At 34.4% G+C, this 20696-nt stretch overlaps 2 protein-coding genes across 2 annotated transcripts in view; one reads left to right on the top strand and one right to left on the bottom strand.

The window, feature by feature from the left end:
• Positions 1–15575, top strand: part of LOC128165295 (protocadherin Fat 4-like) — a 125754-nt gene extending 110179 nt beyond the window's left edge. Inside the window, exons 52-59 of the mRNA XM_052829690.1 lie at positions 1453–1616; positions 2030–2227; positions 2582–2670; positions 3660–3743; positions 6306–6374; positions 6482–6700; positions 6954–7100; positions 14220–15575. Coding sequence (XP_052685650.1) covers positions 1453–1616; positions 2030–2227; positions 2582–2670; positions 3660–3743; positions 6306–6374; positions 6482–6700; positions 6954–7100; positions 14220–14931 — 1682 coding nt within the window. The 3' untranslated portion in view covers positions 14932–15575. The remainder of the gene's footprint in view (positions 1–1452; positions 1617–2029; positions 2228–2581; positions 2671–3659; positions 3744–6305; positions 6375–6481; positions 6701–6953; positions 7101–14219) is intronic.
• A 38-nt stretch (positions 15576–15613) lies between these two features.
• On the bottom strand, positions 15614–20420 carry LOC128165292 (synaptotagmin-15-like). The gene is made up of 9 exons (XM_052829688.1): positions 20397–20420; positions 19477–19663; positions 18168–18336; positions 17864–18082; positions 17555–17688; positions 17343–17476; positions 16384–16545; positions 16166–16286; positions 15614–16081 (listed from the first exon to the last, which is right to left on the bottom strand). Exons 1-9 carry the CDS (start codon positions 20403–20405, stop codon positions 15750–15752), a joined length of 1467 nt encoding a protein of 488 aa, XP_052685648.1. The 5' UTR covers positions 20406–20420; the 3' UTR covers positions 15614–15749.
• Between the last annotated feature and the right edge of the window lie 276 nt (positions 20421–20696).

Here is a 20696-nt window from a genome sequence, read left to right as displayed (position 1 = left end):
AGACTAGGAATTTGGGCTAAAAATAGACATGGACAGTGACCACTGCAGGGAAATTACATGATATGGCCAACGACCTCTACAAGGCCTGGGAAAGAAATGCAACTTATCTAATCAAACATAAACATGAAAAATACAATAAATCAGCAAATAAAACTATAGCATTCAACACATAAATACAAATATTAACATAATTGTTGTTTGAGATTGAACGAAACCAATTATCAAATAAATTCTTAAAAAAGATCATTATAATCAAATGTATCGGTAAACTATTGTGTTTTTTTTAATTTTTACCATAAAAAAGCATTAGGACGGTGTACATACTTTTGTCTATATTATTTTAGTTTAGAAAAACAAATGGTTTGCGGTAATGACAATTATGACAATTAAGACGTACTTTTAGGCACTATCAATCGATATGAAAATAACGCAAATTTGTGAATAATTCATTATTAAATCATATATATATTTTACTGAAAATTATCTAAATATAAGTTATCATTCTTTGAATATAATGAGGTGAATATTACGGTTGATGTGATCAGGACTAACAAAATTCTCTCAGACTTTATTTAATTTGATTACACCCCAACCATAAGAATCACCCTATAATACTCAAAGAATGGTTCCTTATTCTTTAAATCATACTACTGCTAATGTAATACCATGTAGAGGTCATGTAACAATAGACATCATAATTAAGATAAGATTATGACAAATATCAGTAACATTCACAATGAAACATAAAGACCAATTGGCAATATACCTTTTCATTTTTTATTTATTTTTTGTTTGTTTGGATAATTCAACATCTGGTTGTTATAAACTACTTCAATGTGTAGGTTACAGTTAATGTTTGCCTCTGCTTATGCAACAAGTATCTACAAACATACTGTGCACAATGAAACTCAAATTGGCAGGTAAAAATTCTTTAATATCTTGAAAAAAATATAAATGGACGACATTTGCATCCACATATAACAACACGTTTCTTTATAAAAGGGGTGTGGGCTTTTTTGTATTTTGAAAACTCTTCATTGTGCAATATAAGTAAAATGATTAGATGGTGACATGGACTTCAAGTAGCAGCTTGACACTTCACTATACATATACATTACGAAAACGAGGTTCACATGATGTTTGAAAACTTAGACGTACCATTACGCAAACGTGTTGTAAAAAGGGAAAAGGGTCATTTCCAAGTTCAAGATATCAATTTCAAAAAGGATTGATACCTCGTTCACTGAAGAGACCAAATCTCACTAAATCTTTATAAAAATCAGTATTTAGTAAAAAAAAATTATTAATTATATAATTTGGATCCAGAACAGTCAAGCATTTACGAATTTGTTTGATTTGTATAGTATTGTACAATTACATGTTCTTTTTTATTTTAGTACGTACATTTGTTTGATTAGAAGTAATTTTATGTTAATGATGGTCGTCTCTTAGATACAATTACATTGGAGTTGGAAGTACTTGATGTCAATGACAATCCACCATGCTTCCGGACTGACCTCAAACAGCCTCCTTGTTTCTCCAATTCCTCAGAAGACTCCCTTGTGTTTGGAGTTCCTATAAGCGCTAGGCCAGGAGATTTTATCGGTGTTATAGAGGTACAATACTGTTTTCTTCTTGAAAGACTTGTTAAAAATAAAATCAATAAAATACTTTAAACCTCAGTATGTAGACTTTGTGTGTAATAGTGCTTTACAAAAAGTGAAAACGCAGTCAGATTTGTTGGGGTTTGTTGATATTTGACCTTTCATAGTTGTTAACATCAAAAAGTAGTACTAAAGTATTTATTGCATTTTATCCACTGGTCGGATTAATGTGCTCTTGATATATGTATACAGTGCGTATTACTAAAATGCATATTTTGAAAACACAATTCAACGAATTTTTGCATGTATACAAATATTTCAATCCATATACATTTGTTAGTGTATAAAAATTAAGCATATTATATTAATTGGTCGCCATATCTATAGTAAAATGCATCCCTGACCTCTCCCTCTGCTGTTATCAGGCTTCTGATCCGGACTCCAGCAGTGCTGGTCAAGTGAGGTATAACATCACAGATGGAGATGTAAATACGTTCTATATAAACCCTAAATCTGGTCAGATCTGGCTACGAAGGACTGTATACCAGGACCGGCGTGACAACTATACGCTCACTGTGTCTGCAAGTGATCAAGACAAAAACGAGGACACGGCCAGAGTCACAGTTAGTATAGTTTATCACAAACTAGTAATTATACGATTTTACATACCTCAAACTATTATAAACCTCGTATTTGATGCAGTAAACTGTATTAAAACAAAGGCTATTATACATATCTCAAACTAGTAATGTATACACAGTATTACAGAACTCGAACTAAAACATGACCTTAGAATATTTCATACCTGAAACCAGTTATAAGTACCCTGTAAAGGCACACCACTGACAATTGTATATCCCAAACTAATTATCTATTCACAATACTTCAGCCATCAGATGTATACTGTCTTAAACTAGTGCATGAAAAGATACTAAGTGTTAGAGACCACAACGTATTGTTAACTCTCCTCTGTACAGGTGTTGGTAGTTCCCAGCTCTGGATCCATGATTCTGACCGTACCTGGCATGAATGACCAGATCGAGACAGAGAAGCAGGAATGGATACAGTACGTACTGCTTTGTCTGCACATAAACACTCACTCAGGAAACAATTGTCACTCTCTTTGTAAACTTTGTTCAGTAAATCATTGTTACAGCAATCACATTACGAGTTAAGTTTCATTCCCCTCAGTCTTAAAACATTTTAAGAACTAATCAATAGTTCATTCCTTGTACTAAGGTTGTTTTACTGTAACTTAAATTAAAAAACACTTTAGTATGATTATTCTGGCAGCAACCTTGACATTAGCAAAAGCGATACAAGTAATGATGTTTACTCATACCAAAAATAAAAGGACTATGTGCGGTATGGTCAAATATCTGCCCCCGATTTCAGCCAATTTTTCAATAGTATCGTATGAAAATGAAATCTTCACAAATCATTGTAAAGAGGATGCCTATAACTTTAATCTTGATTTTAGTCATCATTGCTCACTCGCTGTTTATCTATGACGTCACTTAAATGACCTAATTTCCGCAAATTTGCAAACAAATGAAGATAGTCTCATTTTTGCTCTATATTTTGCATTCGGAAGTATAGAGCGCAGGTCTGTTCAAGTGCGATTTTAACATATGTTTTTCTTCAGATAGTTATACTAAAAAAATGGTACTTGAGCAAGCCTGCGCTGGATGTTTCCCAGTCGAAAAACCATCGGAAAACACCCATAGTTTGCTACAAAACATCAATTTATCTAAATGATGCAATATTCATGACGTCATTTCTACATTATGACGTCACTGTGGTGATAACCTTTTACACCTTTATTTTCAATATGATTTTAACTATCTTTCACCTTATTTTAAAGCTCTTTCTAAAACTTTGATTTTGGGGGGCAAAAATTGCATAAAACCGCACTTAGTCCTTTCTTGATCTTTTTAAATATTAAAATAATTTTTTCCTTAGCATTGTTAAAATTTGTTAAAATTTTCTTTTGATACCGGAGGCCAATAAAACATGTAAAGTATTTATGGTAAATAAGATTAAAATTTATTACAGGAAATTGGGAAAACTAATTGGGTACAAATTTGAGTATGAAAAGTCATCACCACACAAAGAAGGCAACCAAATCGATCTATGCAGGTATTTGTATGTAAAGTGGCAATATTTTTGTCATGGTTGCTTTTGCTAAAGATATTTCAAAATGCCGTGTTACCGTTTTGTAAAAACGTTGTACGTATGCAGTTGTAATATTCGGTTTAGAAGGATCATTGGATGATTCCATTTTAGCTTTCCTCGTCTCATTGTCATCAGGTGTACATGCATCAGCCCGTCTAATAAGTTTTAAAATTACAAAAGTTAATGTCCTGTTAGGAAAACAAATTATCAAATGAAGGACTATACACCTTCAAATGGAAAGTAATCAAATGACAGTGAATAAATGTTTTCAAAAATACCAGCATATCAGCGGGCACTTTTTATACAGCGATTTATAGAAAATCAGCCATGATGATTTTAATGATGTTAAATAAGAGTGGACAAAAATGACATCTTAGTATTAGTGTTAATAGTTACGTTTTTATTGTAATTGTTCACGCACTATCGATGATTTTATAAACCTGTAACAGTGAAGTAGATGGGTGAATAAGGCGTTTAAAATGCCCATACACGGTCTGACAAGCTACTGAAAAATTAAGATATAAACAAATCTATTTTTTTAAACAAAAATCATTTACAACAATATATATTAAACATATCATTGATTTTTTTCATATAAATATGTTCAATACTTGTAATAGGTTGACTCAAACAGGCGTATACGTATCAAATCCTGCAAATACTGTCATTTTTTAGAACTTCAAGGCTTTTTCTTTTACAGAATGGGTCTGTGCGCCATATTTTTCTCATAGTCTAAATAAGGTCTATTGGAAAACAAACGGATTTCAATCAACAAAAACGTGGAGAGATGACCCACTATACATTAAAAATAGCATTTTGTATCCCAACAGTTGAACGTTTTGAAAAAATAATACAAGTCCGTAAATTCGTGGTCAAAGTCACCCATAACGTTTAAACAGCCTACATAGTTTTGTCTGAAATGGTTCAGTGGTAAGGGTACTTGACATAAGCTAACCTTAGGTATCTAGGGTTTTTATGTTATGGGTTCGATTCCACCAAAATTTCAGCAACATTTTTTTCTTATCTTTTGTTAAATAGATTAAACTAGGAAAAATGAATTCAAAATTGTATTTCATTACTAAACCGAATGGGCATTTGCACCATCTTATTCCCCCATCTTCTTTGTTCTAGCTGTTGATCTTGTCCTTTCAATGAATAAAAATGAATAGAATGGATGGACCTCAGTACAATAGACGATATGTTTAAGTGAAACTAAGCAGATCGGATTAGACTCGTTTACATATATCATGACCTTTGTTAATCGCCAAAATATCAACATATGAGGGAAAACTTCTCGATAAAAATTAAGATCTATTGAAAATACAAAAATGGTATTCACATAAATGAATGTTAATGGCATGTATTGTCACGTCGAACACGTTTACCAAAATATAAGTCACGTGGCATGCACAGTTTACTCGAGTATCATTATGAAAGGTTAAGCGAGTTCAGACCAGGAATATCAGTTTAGAATGGGGAAAGCAAACTGGATTATTGCGGGTTTTTTTAATGAAATTTACATATAAACGCAGTGATGTACATTTTACCACATAAATATATATTTTGGCGCAATATACTGACTACCTGAAAGATAAAAATGTATCTAATTGTGCTCGTTTATTTTAAAACGTTCAAATGTGGGGCAGAGCTAAAAACCTACGGGAATTGAATGTAAACATTGTACCTTCATCAAAATTAATGATGTACATCTCCCATGTGATTGCTTTATCTTACGTAAGAAAAGGATTCTATAAGAGTAAATAGATTAAACAGAAATTCCAAATTATTTGGCAATTTACTTGGGGTCCTATTCTGCATCATCCTTTCTTGCCAACGTATATTCTTAAGACTGCTTCATCTTAAAGATTAAATTCAGTATTTCTGAAAATGTGTTTACGGTAACAGACCACAGATATGGGACAAAATTCTGCTTGGATATTTTTGGCGGAAAATTTTAATATTTTTTCTTCTTAAGTACTCACAGCAAGAAGTATACTGTGACCCCTTAATGAGTAAAGAGGACACGAGATAGTTGCAAAAGCATTTTTATAAGAGACATCTTTCAAGAACATTTTTGAAGAAATTCAATGCTACGATTTATAACTACTGTAATTACCTTGCCTGTTTTGAGAGACAGAATCAATCTGGAGGAGACTTTAGACATCAATCTGGAATTATTTCCCATGTTTATCATAGTATTGTACTTAACTTTAGTGTTCTGTTCATGTGATTTTTTCAGAAATGACGCATTTACCATTATCTTAAAAGAAAACGTCTCACACAAAAAAATATAACTCCATGTAGTACATTTGTATTATTTTTGAAACATTGTAGTATATGATTAATTTTCACATTGATTGTACCAGACTAACTTTTGATTTGGAAATGGACAATTCGCAATTGGCATATAGAACCTATAGATGTATCAATGTTGAATTAAAATGCAAAAATATTTTTGTGTCTAGTTCTGATGTTTCTATTACAGAATATGTTTTTACCTTGGATTTTTTTGTTTTTGTTTTATAGAACAGATGTATTTTTTCATTGCATTGACCTCAAAACAAATTCTCTGGTTCCTATGAATTTTGTACGAGAGTAAGTATCAAACTTGAATAAAAGTTGTGTAGAGATAGTTTTGTCGAGAGAAATTGGTAATTTTATATTCATTGAAATATCATCAAAAATCATCTTGATATTTTCAGATTTATAACAAATCATTCTAAAGAAATAACTGCCATCTTCTGTCAGTTTCTGAATGCCTCCTCTCAGTGTCAGGGGTGTGGTGACGTCACTGTACAACAGATACCCCTTAACCACTCCAGCAAGATGTCCCTCGCAGAGATTGCATTGATCGCCATCGGTGCTGTCATGCTGGTGGGGACGGCGGCTCTTATCGCCGTGGTTCTAGCCACACCCTCAAGGTCTCTATTACTCCTCCTTATTATCGTCATTGTCAGACTTAGAGTATGTTCTTAACTTATGGATGTTCAATTTTTCATAAAGTTTCATTCACATTTACTACTAGGAAAGTTTATGTGATGTTGAGTTACAGTTTAATATATTTTGAAGATGTATTAAGATTTTGCTTATTTGGAATGAAATTTTATTAACAAAATTTAAGAACTTATTTTGTGATACTGTCCTAAAGTTGATTTAAAGGTTAATATTATACAGTAATGAAGAAGAAAATGAGAAGCAGACAACTGGCAATGTTGACATGTGGGAGCTTCAGAGTATGAAATCATCCAGTCTTAGTAAGGCAACAGGACATGGAGTGATAAATCCAATGTTTGTCAAACAGGAAGAGGACCAAACACCCCAGTAAGTCCACCCACTCTTCCTACACATGCACTCTGTGGTGTGGCTACAGTCAGGGGCCCATACAGTAGTAGCACAACACAATCTTGCTCAACTTTATAGGGCTACATCAGTTCATACAAATACTGATACACTGGTACATCTGGCGCTGTTACAACTCACTTTGCGAATAATTTAATTTTGGGACCAACTTTGATTTTTTTTTTCAAACTGCTTTGATATCGTCGATATTATCGCAATTTGAAAAAAAATGTTCAGGGTTTGGTCAAAATAATTGATACTTATACATATATAATGATTGATTTAGCTCAGTAGGATATAAGCTAAAGTGATAAACAGTGTCTCGATTAGAATGGTTTTTAAGGCGTCGAGCTGATGCTCGGCAGCCTTCTAGCAATCGTCTGGATTGGCAATCGTCCAAAAATTCATGCTCTGCACCGCCTTTTTAATGCGCATAAAAAATAAGTTCCTTGAAGGATTAAACGTATTACAAGATTTGAATTCCTTTTATACAACTAAATTGTGTACAAAAAATCCAACTTTGCCTCCCTGGTTATTGACAACTCATTGCATTAGTATAAATTTGCTTAATCAAGAAATGGCGGATGAATACAATAAGGTGCAATGTTAACATTCACTAAAATATTATTTAAGTTTATCGCTTACATTTTGATTGAAGACCGTGCCCGATAGAAATAAAATTTGATAAGTAAATTATTTGTTATCGGGAATGGTCTCCAAAATAGTTGTAAGCGATAAACTTATCTAGAGATTTTGGTGCAACTAATAAACACGATAATGCAGTTGGTTTGGTCGAGCATTTTAGATAGCACGTGTTGTGGATTTGTTTGTAAACAACCATAGCATAGGTAATCTTGTTTCAAACGGGAATTGAAATAAATAAAAGTATGTTTTCTTATTATAATTAGGGACACACTGTTAATGTATTCAAATTATGAGCCTGTGAAAATTGTGCAAAGACTTTTTAAAGCAGAAAGAAAATGATTTTTTTTGGAACTTTGAAATTTCTTCGATTTTTTGTAACCATGTTGAGCTATTGTATTATAAACGCATCACTACCTATTTTACAACGAAATTATTGTTTTTGAAACAGCACAAAACGTAATTCATTTCCTTTTAATACCCCCGCTCCAAAGGAGAGGGAGTATACTGTTTTACCCTTGTGTGTCTGTCTGTCTGTCCGTCCGTAACAAAAATTTCTGTCGCATTTATCTCAGCAACTATATATCGCAGATGCATGAAATTCTTACACAGTGTTTGTACCAATCGGACGTCAACTTCCTGTTAAATGACGACTTTGCTTATTTTTTAACCAAAATTTTCAAACAAATTTTCGTCAAATATTTCTCAGCAACTATTTATCGCAGATGCTTAAAATTTTTACACAATATGTGCATAGGCATGCCATATTGTGGGATATATTTTTGTACCAATCAGACGTCAACTTCCTATTTAATAATGACTTTGTTTATTTTTAGCCAAAATTTTCAAATTAATTTTCGTCAAAGATTTCTCACCAGCTATTTATCGCAGATGCTTGAATTTTTTACACAGTGTTTGTCAAGGCATGCCATATCGTGGGATATATTTTTTTGTTATACTTTCATGTTAAATACTGAAATCTGATTGGTTAAGACGCAGTTAATAATATTTACTATTACCCTCAGCGTTAGCAACGCACTTGGCAACGGGTGACATTAAAAAATGTTACATGCGCGAAAATTATGCGCGTACGGTTCGCTGTAGAATTCACGTTATTCCTATATAAAAGCAGTAAAATTTTCTTAAAAATTTTAAAAAAGACATTCAGTATAACAAAATAAATAGTGCCTGTTTGGGAGGATAACAGTTGAAACTGAGCATCCTTATGGGAGGGTGAATATAAATTGCAGAAATAAAAGTCCGATCTGTATTCAAAGCGGAGAAAACCTTGAAACTGTAGAAAAAGTGGGGTGCATCTTTAAAAATCTTCTTCTCAAGAACTACTGATTCCAATTCAACGTTGTTTAGCATAAATTATCCTTATGGGAAGGAAAATATAAATTGCAAAAATTAAGGGCTAATTCCATTTCAAATCTGAGTTATTACGAAAATAATAATAAAGGAAATGCATGTTTCAATCAGTTTAATAGCTTCGGGTTCGGCATCCGGTAAAACGGGTGGACAAGACTTGGCCTGGGCAAAACAAGAGATTGGCAGTTATTAATCTGCCAATCTCATTAAAATTTCAGGATATTTGATGGACCAGTATATTTGTATTCGCTGTAAATATTGCTGCAAAATAATGCGTATTTGGAATTGCCTATCTGCCCCGGCTTTTATTTTGCCACGGCCCGGGTTTGCATACCCATTTTACCAAGACTCGTATTTCATACTTCTAAAACGAGGTTCTTTGTTTAAAGCAGCCATGACATTATACCAAAAAGGGTCGATCTGACTGTGATGAATTTGCTTGTTGTGCAACAGTTCGCGTATGAAGGAAAATTTTTGAAACATGCAAAATATATTGGTGCCGATTTTGTGGAAGTAAATTGAGGCTAAATATTTCAATGCGTTGACAGTTTTCACATATGACGTTGGTGTTAGCTTGTTCTGATTTTCGTTTCGTTTTCATTATTTATGCTTCGTAACCTGTGAACTATCGTCTGTATTTCGTGATTTGTACGTATCAAATCAAACAGAGACTTCGGTAAATCAAACAGTTAACTGTTTACCTGTGCAAATTAACAAAATCTGATGTATCAAAAAAGTACTGAAATACAATTCATTCTATCGGTAATTCGGCATTATCTTTTGCGTAATGGTAGATTAATGCAATAGGTTTTGTTGAGATGCTCGGCATTTTATCGAGTTTATTCAGTTTAAATAGAGTTTGATATCGCTGACGGAAATATGTAGGTATATATACATGCATATATATGATTCATTTCGAAAAAATAAATTGTGTTCTTTATTTGTTATAGTGCATGTTTCCTGTGTTTAATTGTTTACAATTTCTATTTACTAACCATATTTGAGTGTTAAGCTTCGAATTATACGCAAGATACAGAGATTTGCTTACAATTCGATGTTTGTACACAGATCTTAAAAACTAAAGATTAAAAAAGTAAACAATTTGTCAATATTTATTAAGAAAATTTTCAAAGTCTTTTCTTCCAGAAACCAACTTTAACAACTTATTGTATTGTAAACTTAACCTTTTTTTGTCATTATTACTCCTACTGTACATGTGATCCTTGACTGTGTTTGTGTACATTTGCATAAACTGATTTTGAACCTCAAATACCAGTGAACTGGTCTTCGGTGAATAAAAGAATTGAAAATCGTAGGCCATTCTTTTTTTCCATTTTAAATGCTGAATAGGAAATACCAAGTTAAAAATCTTAAACTGAATGTAATAAACTCGTGTGAACAAAATATGACTCTACCCTAGGCGAACTGTGAGCTCTGTATCTTGCTTATAAATCTACCATTGACGCTGAAATTTTGGTTGAACATTAGAAACTTTATATGAATTAGAGTATGTTAAATACTTGTACAAACAAAATGAAAGAATGATATTCTGTATATACCTACTCTCTGGGGCCCCCTCTTTATACAATAAATAATGTGAAATCTACATCAATTTTGATAGTTTTTCAGACACGAGTAAATAAAAACGACATTTTTAAAACAGTACTAGTTTCCATAGTTCTGAAACATTTCTGTTGCGGGGATAAAGTAATTATCGCTATTCCTAAGAAAATATCACAGCGGAAAATTATCCTGGTTTGTACGCGAAGTAAATAACAGTCATTTAATGGGGGGGGGGGGGGGGCAGAACAAAAATATAGGGAATTGGAAGTTAACAACTTAACAGTGTACCCCTACTGGTAGTTTTATATCTTGCGTAGTATTTTCTTATTCTGGAAAAAAATAGTATCTCATGAAGGTACAATGTCAAAGATTACGTGTATGCAAAAATAAGTGTAAAATTTGAATACTTAACAATATCTATTTTTTGTTATTCTAATGAGGGACCATATGGCACAATATCTTTTGAACGCCCATTGTTGCTCAGGTGAGCGATGTGGCCCCATGGGCCTCTTGTTTTTATTATTAGCAAAATTTTCAAACAAATTTTCCTCAAAGATTTCTCAGCAACTATTTATCGCAGATGCTTGAAATTTTAAAACACTATTTGTTAGGCATGCCATATTGTGGGATATATTTCTGTACCAATCAGATGCCAGCTTTCTGTTTAATGTCGACTTTGCTTATTTTGCATATTCACATCAGAGCGGGGGTATCACTAGTGAGCATTGTCTCACAGATATCTTGTTTATTCTAATATTATTTGATATACGACTATTAGCTATTACAGTACAGAAATTCAAAATATTGATATCATTCTATATAAAAAAAAAATGCAAGCTCGATGCCTTTGTGGCCGTTCCGGCCTTTGATTCTTTTCCTGTAAGCTTATGTTGTTATGATGTTGACAATTTACACACAAAGAACAACTCAGGAGATTTAAATTATCCAAATATGACGTAAACTGCATCGCTTAACAACTGTTTTTCTTTTCTTTTTTAGTGTATGCAGCAAATTTACTTCTTATCTTGTACATTGGGCTATGCCAAAAATGAAAATGGTTTATACATATATAACATATTTCAAGTGGCTTCAATTGTATGTGCTTATATACAAACATGATGTAAAAAAAATGATTCGTTAGATATGTTTATCAAAAACAAATTGATCTTTAAGAACATCAATTCGAGAAAAAAAACACATCCTCATTAATTCCTATTTATTATTTTATAATAATTTAATGTTTGTCAATGTCACTTTTTCATAATGAAGTGATTTATTTGATAAATTTGAATTTTAAAAGAGGGATTATTTTAAAACACATAACGATTTTTTTTACATGCCATTGGAGAAATTATTGTTTGGCCAGCTCCTTTTCACCCTACATAATTTACAACAAAGGGTACTTCTTTTTCTGTTCTTATACGTTTACGCCTTCTCCTAATTTCAATTAAATGATGTACTGGTAATTGACCTGGATCTTTGGTTAACCCCAACTCCCACCCCTTTCTGAAAGACGGTAAATTAGATTCACAAGTGTTAACAAATCATCATACTGTCCACAAATTAAAAATTCGATTCCGGAATTGTGAATTATGCATATTTTTTGCAAAGTGCTTCAAGTGTCTAAATAATAAAAATGTTGATGTACTTTCATAACGTACTTTGGAAAAAAAAATTCAAAGTGCGTTAACTTGGTCCTAAATTTAACGCACTTTGAAAAAAATTCACTACCATTCTCTGTCTTATAACCACTTTCTGCTTTTTTTCTCTTAACCTTGTTCTTTATTGAGATATTTTACTCTGTACTTCAGCTACTTCATTCTGCATCTTGTTTTGAGCAAAAAATCACTTCTATGAAATTATATATATATATATATATATATATATATATATATATATATATATATATATATATATATATATATATATATATATATATATATATATATATATATATATACATGACCTTGAAAGAGTTTTAAGACTAAGTGATTTTAAATCAAGCTTCATATTACATTATAAAACGATGTATTACGAATAGGTGATGCTTGCCTGATAGCAATACACAAATATCCTTTTAAATGGACATTGATTTTTTTATTCATTTATCACGTTTATGATATACTGATTATCAGAAGATAGCAAAGTGTTGTCAAACATTAATAGATAAATCTCTGTCCTGAAATATGGGGCTTCAGAAATTGGTGTTAGGGTCAGGGCTCCAAATGTTCACAGTGCAAGGGTCCCAGTAAACTCGGAGCAGCTGCCACTGTTGTTTGTTATCTCACTTTCACAACATCTTGTTCTGTATTCATGGATAAAGCACACCAGTCAGCTGTAGGCATGTACTCTGCAATATGTTGACACAAATCACTGCACATATTTTGAGAACACTTTTCAAAAGTCGATCATCATTTATTGCACAGTTGATGACCATATTTTGTGGCCTAACTATCTTGCAATAATTTACACTTTCTCTCTTTGCCCAGAAACAAAAGCATTATTGACATTAGGCTGTGTATTAAGCAAATATAATTGATATCTTCAACGACATTTTGTGAGATATTGCATTCTTGTTTATATATAAAGTGTGAATGTTAAATGTTAAAAAAATGTTAAATTAACAATATCTAAATCAACTGTATCCAATCCAGGAATCAGTGTAACTTATCTGTCTTTTATTTTATTATATTACAAAGGTAGTGAGCATTGCCAAAAAAAATCTGAACTCGCGCCACCAAGAAATTGTTTGGTGTTGGGGTGTTTGCTTTTTGTTTTGTTTTTGTTTGGTTTTTTTCTTTTTATTTACATCGTTCTGTGAGCAAAGATACATCAATAAACGTCATTGTTGATCAGTACGTCGCATAGAAGGAACAGCTAATATTTTTTATTTATGGATTATATAACCTAAAGTACTATACTGCAACACTATTTTGAAGTCGGGCTGAAGTCCAGTTAGTCTGCACACTTAATGTAGCTACCGTACCATTGGACAGATCACGAAATATTAGTTTAACGCATAATCAACGTAAAGACAACGTTTAATAATGAACATATTATTTATATAGGTATTTGAATAAATACTGGTCGAACTGACGTCAGACATCCAATTAGGTGATCCATCTAAAGAAGAATTCACTGTTTCTTCTACGCAACGCACTGATCAACAATAACAATAAATAAATTTTTTCTTCTTACGAGAGAGAGAGAGAGAGAGAGAGAGAGAGAGAGAGAGAGAGAGAGACAGACAGACAGACAGACAGACAGACAGACAGAGATGTAAATATAAAAAACAATAAATGCCTTCTTTGGTGATTCATATGGGCCAAGAAAATAGCATCAATTGCAATGTATATTTTCATTTTTAACAGATTAATCTAAATCTGTTCAGTACGTCACAAATAGTTTTGAATAAATGGCATTAGGATTTTCATCCAAATTATAGGAGAAATGATTAAATAGGTAAAGATCTATGTACAATATGCGTGAATGTAACGCAAAACGCTAAATCTCCTCTTATTGTAGGACTTCCGTAAAAGCTGTCTCGGAGGAGCCAGAGGACACGGAAGTAAAGTTCACCCGGAAGAGGTCGCCCTCGTACGAGTCCCAGGAAGTGGTGCTGGACTTCCAGGAGGACAATGGTCACCACCAAATCAACCACAGCAATGCAGATAGCGGTGTAGACGACGAGTCCGATTCCAGCAATTCTGGATCCATCCAAACAGAAAACGAGCCGGAGGCATCTGGATCAACTCTAAGTGGCAAGAAGGACTCGCAAAACCAAGAGACAGCAGGCCTTCAAATCGACATGGAAACAGGGGACACATCAGAAGGCGGGAGAAGTGGAGACGAATCAATGGATTCTGGAGATCAACGAAGTTCATCTAGATTAGTTTCAGGCGGAAGCACGGGAGCAAACATTTTGGTTAATCAGGGTAACATTGAAGGCGCGCCAGGTAATGAGGCACCAATATTTCGCTTCGCCATGGACACGGGGGATACGACGGATGACGAGATTAGCGATGATGAATCTACGGGACCAGGAGGCATTAAAAAACGGAATGCAAACGGGGTGAGGGTGGAATTAGGGGAGACCCAGCCAGACCAGGGACATAACCCGGAATGGGATGAAACTGGAGAAGCAAGAAAATCTGGGTCCAAGTCTGTCTCCTTCAAACCCGGTCCTCCTGTCGTTGAGGAATACGAGGCTGAGGAGGACGCCGTGACCAGTTTATAAGTTTATCAACAGAATGACACTGACGCATTGGGGCCATATACATTGTCTATTTTCAATATGGTTTGATTTGTTCAATGTTAAACTTGCTGTGTGGTTATATTATATTCTTTTTATGAAAATTTTAAGATTATTTTGTTAAAACCTGATAGAGTGATGAACAAACTTTTCAAATTATTGTTTTTCATTGTTTTACATTTTCTGTTGATAATTGATTGATTAAATCCATTGTACATCCCCTCCCCCCAAAAAATCAATTTTGTAATTGCCAAATCATGACAGGTAGATCCTTAATTATGATTAACAATTGATGAGAAATTTAAAATGAAGGTGTCATATTCAACTGACTATTGAGGTTTATAGTAATATACTAAACATTTGTACAGTTCTTCTGACTTTCTAAAGGCAAACGCTAGAAATATCATGGAAAACTTTATTTACAAAAACAAAAGTTAAAAAAAAACCCGGATGCGTTTTATGTATCAAGTCTTGATTAATCATAATTCGATAGTTACAAAATGTCTTGATCATCTCGAGTAGAGTATCCATGCACTTGTCACCTCATTGAAATTATATTTAAATGTACTAAGACAATGTCAAATTTTGTACAAATACTCACAAAATTTTAAATAAATATATTACAGATATTCTGTGTAACCTGTATTTTAAATTAAAAGGAAGAACAATCTATTATAATATTTAATTCGAAACTGTTTCTTTTCAAAACGATAACTTTGGAAGGACAATGGTGTCGTGTTTGTAAACTTGCAGGACACCCGGGTTTGATTGTGTTATTTGTGACGGGGTTGAATTGATCATTTCTAACTGTGGTGGGTAGAACCCGATAATTGGTGCCATTTGACCACGGACGTCCGGGGGTGGTTCACCATCTCCTGCCAGTGCAGAAGTTCCTCGCCACGCGCGAACATGAATGAACCAATCACAGTCTTTCCATAGATTTCGTCATGACTGAACGGCGTCTTAGTTGTAGTCATAAGAGAGATTTCAAAACTACATGTGTCGACCAGCTTCCCCGACACAGAGAACGAGAAGGACTCGTTAAAGGTTGGCTCAGTGGAGGCTCTCTGCTGCATCGTATTCTTAGTCTTGCAAACTTTACGACCGTGTAACATCTGTAAGCGCACAAAGACATCTGAAAAAGAAAATCGTCATATATTTTAGATCGGCTTTATGTGTCATACGTCAATAAAAGTAAGGGCTGACCCACTCTACTCACGTCTGTTTTGATCAATGTCGATCTGTCGAAGATTTCTAGCTTTTATGATGACCACTTTTATTTTTTCAACACTAGGCATGTACGTAAGGCCTATATTTACTTCCCCCATGGATGAGTAAACCTGAAAGAGACCGTGTTATACGGTAGATGTGGTGTTGTTAAAACGAGTAGGATACGGTTATTTATCTTTCCATTAATCTACGAAATCTAGTGAATACCTGTGAATTGGGCTCTAAATCTCTGTACATGACGTCGCCCTTTGTAAGGTCAAGGTCTTGCAGAGGAACCAAAATATGACCCAGGGAATGACGTACCCTTCGCTTGTCTACGTCATACACAGAGAAACGCAGCACTCGGTTCTTCATATTGTCTGAAGAAACCTGAAATATAACATTATTAATACAGATGGTGCGGAGTTCTTGAGCAAAATACTAATTTTTCGATATTGCAAAAGTTATTTAAGGCCGTGACTCTGTTAAGGAGGTATGGCACTCCTCCATATTGTGAAGTAATTTCTCTCGAAATAAACAAAAAAGATTATACAAGCATTGGAATTTAATCTGAGGGAAATCAATTAATCAAAGGTTCAAAAGATTCGACAGTCACCGCTAATGTTTATTAAAAAAAAGATATGTACGTGAATAGTTTGTTAATGTTTAAAAATCAATACCGTACATATTGAGGTTTGAATAAGTGATCATATCAGCTAAGGGAAAAGTATTTATTTACTCATCTATTTTTATTAATGTAAAAAAATCATTCAAAATAATACATACAGGAAAGTAATATTTAGATAATAGAACATATAAAATATCTTACACTCTTTACTTTAATATTCTGGAGTTGCCATGTGTTCATCGATGTATGAAATTGAAATTACTTGTTTATATCAATAAATAACTCGTTCTATTTCTCTGGAACATTAATATTTTAATCCCAAACAAGGCTTGCATACAGATGACCAGAGGGGACATATTCTCCAGCTGTTCAATCCCGCACAATAGAGGATGAGGGGGGAGTTTAACGCACCGCGTGTTTCGCTCAAAACGGCACGCGCACCATCTATCACTGGGACACATTTGCATGTTTCTTTAACAAATAAGCCACGTCAAAAATCTGAGTTCAAAACCAAGTCTTTTTAAATACATTTTTACCAATGAACAAGAAATACAACTACCTGAAAAGTAAATGTTTCATTATAAACCGGGGAAAGGGTTTTCCTTCTGACTTTGGAGATTTTGCAGCAGCGTTCGTCTGGAAGGAGAAACATCTTAACAAAGGGGTCTCTGGGACTATTATCTCTTCCTCTACCTAAAACAGTTAAAAAGCATACATTAATATATTCTAGACCAGATTTTCTCTTTGCAGAAAACGGAAGCAAACACTTACCCGGCAGTTCCCGAACTTTAACCAAAGTCACGTGAACTTGTTCCACAGCGACGTCATGCAGCACGGAAAACCAGAGTCTTCCGTGAGCACTGGGCGCTAGATACAATGACTCCTCATCGGAGCAGTGGGTGTACCTGTTAAAACAAAACACATTAAATGTAAAAAGATACTTATTGTATCTTAAATAAGTATAGTGAACTTACAAATTTCATGAGGTTTTTTTTTTTGGAAATAAAAGGCGATGTTTCTAAGTCACGTTGCTTACTAAAATATGCAAAAAGCACTAAATTTCCCGCCAAGGCGACTCACTTGTAGAGATCTGGCTGCACGTGGCCCACAAAGTTGTGTGCTGAGTGTTGTTTTGTGGGGCTCTGAATGCTGTCGTATCCACTCCGGGGCTGAATTCTCTCGGGTGGAAGGGAAAATTCGGGAACATTGTCAATCGTCATGGACCGGACGACAATTCCACGCGCATCCGGCGAAACGTCCGGACACGACTTTCGCTTCACTGGTTTAGGGGAAGGATTTCTAAAATTGAAAAATGATAATAAAATTGACAGCAAATTCTCGCTTTCAATTTTCAGGAGCCGGGCGTTCAGACTGAGTTCGGTACCTTGAGATGGGAGCTGATTTGGATTCCAGTATATGGTTGGATTCGTCCCATTCACTTTTCCATTTTCTTCGCTTCTTCCATGAGCGACAGAGAAAAAGTATGAGAATCAAAAAGGCGACAAATGTGATGATCCCGGCGACATAGCCTATGGTTACCAGGAGGTTCTTATCTGTAGAAAATATTATAAAAGCTCTCAAGTTCAACAACTAGACAGCGCATTAAAGTGCTCCCAGACGTGGTATTGGCAATTCTCCGAATACGAGTAGGAAAGGAAATTGCAAAATCTAGCTACATGCTGGCGCCCAGTTCTGATAGAAAGTTTTATCAAGAAAGATGTTACAGAATGTCATCAGAAGTATCTTTTACGAAAAACTGTATCCACAAGTGGTGGAAAGTCATGCGAGTCAGTGTATATACATCGCACAAATCAAGCATCGTATATGGCCCAAACCCCTGTGATTTTACCCGACAAATAACTTGATTTTTTTTTTAAACTTTGTAATAAGGCCGTAAAGACACCGCGAGCACAGTATTAGTTAATTAACCCTAACAGATTGTACAATATTCTCAGGAAATTGATGTCAGTCCGAAATCAACCTTGTGACGTCATTGCTCTCGATAATATCCTGAGGCTGTTTTTAAGGGATTGGAAAATAAATTGTAGAAGGAAATAAAACTTTGAATTAAAGTTCCAGTGTGTTGGTGACGAGGCCAGCCTTACATCGGTAAATATATGGCGTCTGTATGTATATTATTTGTCGCTGGGTCCTCGGGCAATTTATTCGCGTACTTGACAACAACAGAGGAACTGTAAACTATTTCTTTGACTTTAATTTGATCATCTACACTCAGCAAACTTTGATTATAACCTCCGCTTCTCGTATAACTGGCTATCCGTGATACTTTAGGTTCACACTATATTAAGTTATTTACATTCAAGAATTAGAAATGAATTGGAAAGCTATACCGCGTGATCAAATATGTATATATATTTCACATATTTATGTGAGCTTTTCACCAGATATTCAGTAAATATAAACCTCTGTGAGAGAGAGAGAGAGAGAGAGAGAGAGAGAGAGAGAGAGAGAGAGAGAGAGAGAGAGAGAGATGAAATGTCTGAAATGGTAATACCAGCATATCAATATTGTAAAGTGTTGATAAACTGGTGTTTATATTTTTATCGGTATTAATGAATTCAATAATTTTTCATGAATTAACAAAAATGTCAAATATATATTCCCATTGAAATCATAATAAAACTGACAAAATCTGGATTTTCTAAAAAAAAAATTGTTTATAAATGACCTACCTTTATACCACGGTTGGTCGGTGTCCAGCGCTGACCCGGGGGTGGTAGTGTGTGGGGTAGTTCCCCCACCCCTGTCCGTGGTCCCGAGGATCCCCATCGTCCCCTGTGTTACATGGTCAGAGTTCTGTGCAGACTCCACGTTGTAATCGGGCAATGTTTCTGACGTCACTGGCGATCGATAAACAACCTGAAGAAACAAATGACACGATATCTTTCCTTTTAATAAAGCGCCTCCCTCCTTATCTCATTCACTGCGTCTCCTGTTTGGGAAGTAGAACATGTTGATGGGGTTTTTTTTTATACAAGGCGGACAAAACTTTACCAAACTGTCAGATCCGGGTGTTTACTTCTTTAAAAAAAATAACGATTAATTTTAAGTATGAAAACAAGTTCAGGTGTATATAGGTAGAAAAAATAAAATACGTAAGTAATGTGTATAGAGAGGACAGATAACACCAGGCTTTGCTATATAGACCAATGATGACGACAATATCAGGACGAGGACCTGGTGCCTGATTACGGGGCGGTTTCCTGGACTATTTTGGTCGGTAAGCGGCGGATTGGATTGCCAGTGACAGATGTCAGTGATGTTCTTTCGCTGTGGAGATTCTGCAGTGTAATGCAGAAATAAGAGCGATTATACCTACCTGGTCGGGAGTGACATAAAGATAATTGTCCTGTCCTGTCGCTATTTTACCCTGACTCCAAAACAATTAATTTAATAAAAATCGTATAAAAAACAAAACACTGCTTCCAGTCGCTCTACATTAGATCCGAGAACATGCACGGATCATTCATATGAGGGCCGTTCTCGCTGAAACTTTCCCCCCACAAATTCCAACTTTTACTGAGGCGTTGGTTAAAGCAATTTTCGGAAAATATTAACAGATTACCTGAATTTAATATGATAAGTATGTCACCTTCTTCATTGAATCTGAATATTAATCGGTTTGTGATCTTTCTTCCGCTCTATACATAAATTATCGTGCCTCACGCTTCGTGGACTTTTTTTTTTACACAGTTGCTATGAACATGATGTATGCACTCCTCAGTGATACTGTGTCGCGTCTTCCTGTTTCTACTCTTAATATTGGCAATATGTCACATAAACAAGATCTTCGAGAATTTTTAGATGTTGTGTCTATATTTGGAACAAATATGGATAACGTTTGTAAGTTTTTATAGGAACAATAGTATTACATGCATATCGCTGTCAATTA

This window comes from Crassostrea angulata, chromosome 10 (genome assembly GCF_025612915.1).
Source record: "Crassostrea angulata isolate pt1a10 chromosome 10, ASM2561291v2, whole genome shotgun sequence".
In the NCBI taxonomy this organism is placed as follows: domain Eukaryota; kingdom Metazoa; phylum Mollusca; class Bivalvia; order Ostreida; family Ostreidae; genus Magallana; species Magallana angulata.
The sequence above is the reverse complement of the archived record's forward strand: the minus strand, read 5'-3'. Positions and strand labels throughout refer to the sequence as shown.